At 47.8% G+C, this 4,488-nt stretch overlaps 1 protein-coding gene across 1 annotated transcript in view; it reads left to right on the plus strand.

The window, feature by feature from the left end:
- The window catches only part of Rpl13 (ribosomal protein L13), a 3,063-nt gene extending 2,018 nt beyond the window's left edge, over window positions 1-1,045 (plus strand). Inside the window, exon 6 of the mRNA XM_005345815.3 lies at window positions 838-1,045. Coding sequence (XP_005345872.1) covers window positions 838-996 — 159 coding nt within the window. The 3' untranslated portion in view covers window positions 997-1,045. The remainder of the gene's footprint in view (window positions 1-837) is intronic.
- Window positions 1,046-4,488: the final 3,443 nt, after the last annotated feature.

Genomic DNA, 4,488 nt, shown 5'->3' on the forward strand with positions numbered 1-4,488 from the left:
TGGTCTCGAACTCACAGAGATCCGCCTGCCTCTGCCTCCCGAGTGCTGGGATTAAAGGCGTGCGCCACCACCGCCCAGCTAAACCTCCATATTTTTAAGGGATGGCCTTGACTGCTTTCAGAAATTAGCTTGACCCTACATTATCATTCCTTGTTTGGAATGCTAGTGAGCTCTTGGGGCAGGTGCTTTTGTTCTTGTCTGAAGGGGATGTGGAATATCCCTGTTACTGAGGTGAAATGCCGCGATCAAAGCCAATTTTGGGTCACATTTTCACGCTGTGGTCCATCATTGACGAAAGCCCAGGCAGGAGCCTGTAGTAAAGACCAGAGGCTATGGTGATAGTACTGATAGGAACCAGGACCGCCATTCCCAGTGGCCTGGGCCCTCCTCACTCTAGACCTGGCTGGCCTCGAACTCAGATCCACCTGCCTCTGCCTCCTGAGTGCTGGGATTAATGTTGGGCTCCACCACTGCCCAGCTTTACTGCCTAATCTTTTGGGGGCATTTTCCCATTGAGGCTCCCTGTATGATCACATTCATTTGTATCCAGTTGGCATAAAGCTAGCCAAATCATGATCTTTGTGAAGTCAGTGGCTCTAGTTATTTTCTGAGTAGGGTCTCCATGTGTAAGCCAAAACTGGTGTAGAGCTTGCTTTTTGTAGTTTAAGATGGCTTAAACTAGGATCCTCCTACCTCAGTCTTCCAGGTACTGTGGTAACTTGATCCCAGAGGGTGGTTCCGTGTGTGCCCAAACCCTCTGTAGCTCCTTAGAGTTGAGGAACGTCACGGTTATGTGGACAGGTTGCATTCTAAGCTACCTTGACTTCTGTCTTCCAGGTTTATAAAAAAGAGAAAGCCAGAGTCATCACAGAAGAAGAGAAGAACTTCAAGGCTTTTGCCAGTCTTCGCATGGCCCGGGCCAATGCCCGGCTCTTTGGCATCCGAGCAAAGAGGGCAAAGGAAGCTGCAGAACAGGATGTTGAGAAGAAAAAGTGATGTGCTTTTGGAATATTGCAATAAATTAAAGAACTTCAGTGCATTGGTATTTGCCTGTGTGTCTGTGAGGAGGCTGAATGCCCTAGAACTGGAGTTACAGACAGCTGTGAGCTGCTGCTCGGTCCTCTGGAAGAGCAGACAATATTCTTAATTTCTAGCCATCTCTCCAGTCTCCCCCACATCTTTTTTTCTTGGGAACAATGGCTTGTGTTTTATCAGCTCTTCTGGGTTAGAAGGTATTTCCAATGGGTACGGTCTCCATTGCCTCAACTGATTGTTGTATTTTATCATTGTGAGTTTCAGCTAGCCACAGAAGAGGTGAAGGCTGCCTATTGATACCAGCTGTTGATCTCAGGCATATTGCATGGTGAGCACTGCAACCCTGTAAGTTTCTGGGGTTTTTGCAAAGCAGTTTCTTTGCATTAACATGTCAGGGCTTGGGGTGGCCACAGTCTGCTACGTCAATAGATGCGGTGTGTTCACCTCCCTTAGTCCTGTGAAAAGCTGGCATCTGGATGTTGTAGCTTGCCCTTTTCCTGGATCGAGGTGCTTTCCATCTGTTCTGATGCTGTGGTGCCTTGTGAGCCCCATTCTGACCTGCTTGGTGTAGTTCTTAGGGTGTACAAACACCAGGGAGAGCCCCAGAGACAGATTGGGGTTGACCAAGTGCCTGCCTTGTTCCCTGAAGCAGTGAACCAAACACTGGCGGCTGCACCTTATGCCATTCCACATTTGAGGGATCAGGGTGGTCTGGAAGGGTCCTGGACAACACCTTTGAGCCCACCCTGCTGATCAGTGGGTGACTAGGCATTAGGTTTGGTCATTTGTTAACCCTAAGTGGGAAATAACATTCCCTCCTAATTAGACTAACAGGTGGAGACTAACCAGTGTGCAAGTTCTCATCAATACTCTGAGTGGCCGGGCAATGGTGGTGCACGCCTTTAATCCCAGCACTTCGGAGGCAGAGGCAAGCAGATCTCTGTGAGTTCGAGACCAGCCTGGTCTACAGAGCTAGTTTCAGGGCAGGCTCCAAAGCCACAGAGAAACCCTGTCTCGAAAAACCAAAAAAAAATACTCTGAATGACCACAAGGGGGCAGAAAGCCCCTTTTGCGAATTTGGAAAACTTGTAAGATTTCTTTTGGAACTTGATATATGAGAATATTAAGCCTTCTTTGTGTATGTGTGTGCACTGTGTATAAATCTAGTGTGCACAGAGGAGAGTGTCTGATGTTAAAGTTGTAAGCCACCATCTGGGTAATGGGAATCAAACTCTTAAGAACAAGTCACCCATCAGGCCATTTCCAGCGTGAGGAGAACTTAATTTGATACCAGCTTGTGAGTGCAGTTGAGCATCCTTTCATTTTTACAGATCAACTCTGGTACCATGGGAGTAACGAGCCATTTAGATTATTTAAAGATTTAAAAATTATGTAGTTCTTTGAAGTTGTTCCCACCCCTTTTTTGAGACAGTCTTACTCTAGCCTAGCTTTCCTGGAGCTTGCTATGTGGACTAGGCTGGCCTCAAACTCAGACCCACCTGCCCCTGGCTCCCTTCGGTTTTTTGTTTTTTGGGTTTTTTTTGGTTTTTCGAGACAGGGTTTCTCTGTGGCTTTGGAGTCTGTCCTGGAACTAGCTCTGTAGACCAGGCTGGTCTCGAACTCACAGTGATCCGCCTGCCTCTGCCTCCCGAGTGCTGGGATTAAAGGCGTGCGCCACCATCGCCTGGCTTCCCTTTGGTTTTAAAAGTGTTCTTAGTCTCAGCAGGCAGTGATGCCGCACACCCTTAATTCCCCTTAGGAGGCAGAGACGAGAATCCCTGTGAGTTATGTAGGTAGCCCTGAGCCACAGACTCGGGCTTGCTTGCCATTCCCTCCCAAATGCTGGAATGGGGGTGTGTGTGCCGCCACTCCTTGCATCCATTTCTACATATATGTATGTGTCTTCCCGAGTCTGGGCACTATGGACTGTAAGTTGCTGTAAGCCACCGCATGGGTGCTGGGAACCACTGATCATCTGCAAGAGGAACAGGCCTGTTGAGGGATATAATAAACTGGGCGACTAGGTTGTCATGGAGGTGCATCAGGTCCTCCAGAAAGGATTTAAAGGCTCTTGTGAAGGTGCTGGAGAGATTGGCTCAGTGGTGTAAAGTGCTGGCTACTCTCGCAGAGGACCAGAATTCAATTTCTAGCACCCATACAGTTGTTCACAACCGTCTCCAACTCCAGTTCCAGGTTGGAGCTGCCTCCTGGCCTATACAAGCAGGACGATCTCATGTGCACAGACATACATGTAGACAAAACACACACAAATACATTTTAAAAGATCCTTTAAAGACATTTGTGAGCTCTCAATGTTGGATGTTGGGAATCAAACCCAGGTCCTCTGTAAGAGCAAGTGCTTTTAACCTCTGGGCCATTCCTCTGCTCCCTTTTCCTTGTTTAGATACAGGGCTTTATCATGTAAGACTGGCCTGGAGTTCATTGTGGCCTTGAGCCCTCAATGATGCCTCAGCAGTACAGGCCTGTACTCTCCCCTTTGGCTCTTAAGCAGTAGTTTCAAGAGTGGAGGAGACTAGAGAGAGCCCCCCCATCCCCCCACCGCTGGTAAAGTGCCTGTAAGAGCACCTGAAATCATTTCCCAGAAGCCACATAGAAAGCCAGAATGTGGTGTTGCAGCCTTGTAACTGATGACCTGAGCTTGATTCTAGGACCCTCAGGATGTAGGGAAAGAACTGGCTCCTGCAAGTTGTCCCCACACATGCAAATGCATCCGTATACAGAAACAAAATGTAAGTGATCTCTTGATTTAAAAATTAATGGGGCTGGAGAGATGGCTCAGAGGTTAAGAGCATTGCCTGCTCTTCCAAAGGTCTGGTGCCCTCTTCTGGCCTGCAGGCATATGCACAGACAGAATATTGTATACATAATAAATAAATATTAAAAAAAAATTAATGGGGCTGTCAGAGGAGCTAGATAACAAGGAGGACCCTAAGAGGGAGGCATGGATCTCCCTGGGAAAAGAACAGATGAGATTCCTGATAAACTAGGGGTGTGGGGGTACAGGGAAGGGGATGGGAGGGGGTAGAAAAGAGGTGGGGGAAGGGAACAGGAGGAGAAGAGGGAGGGGAAACTGGTTGGTTTGTAAAATAAATAGATTAATTAAAAAATAATGGGGCTAATGAGATGGCTCAGAGGTTAAGAGCACTAGCTGCTCTTCCAGAGGTCCTGAGTTCAATCCCCAGCAATCACATGGCGACTCAACAACCATCTGTAATGAGATCTGCTGGGATACCTGCAGGCAGAACACAGTAAACATAATAAATGAATTTTTAAAAATAAAAAAATAGGGCCGGCCGATGGTGGCACACGCCTTTAAATCCCAGCACTCGGGAGGCAGAGGCAGGCGGATCTCTGAGTTTGAGACCAGCCTGGTCTACAGAGCTAGTTCCAGGACAGGCTCCAAAGCTACAGAGAAACCCTGTCTTGAAAAAC

This window comes from Microtus ochrogaster, chromosome 4 (genome assembly GCF_000317375.1).
Source record: "Microtus ochrogaster isolate Prairie Vole_2 chromosome 4, MicOch1.0, whole genome shotgun sequence".
NCBI lineage: Eukaryota > Metazoa > Chordata > Mammalia > Rodentia > Cricetidae > Microtus > Microtus ochrogaster.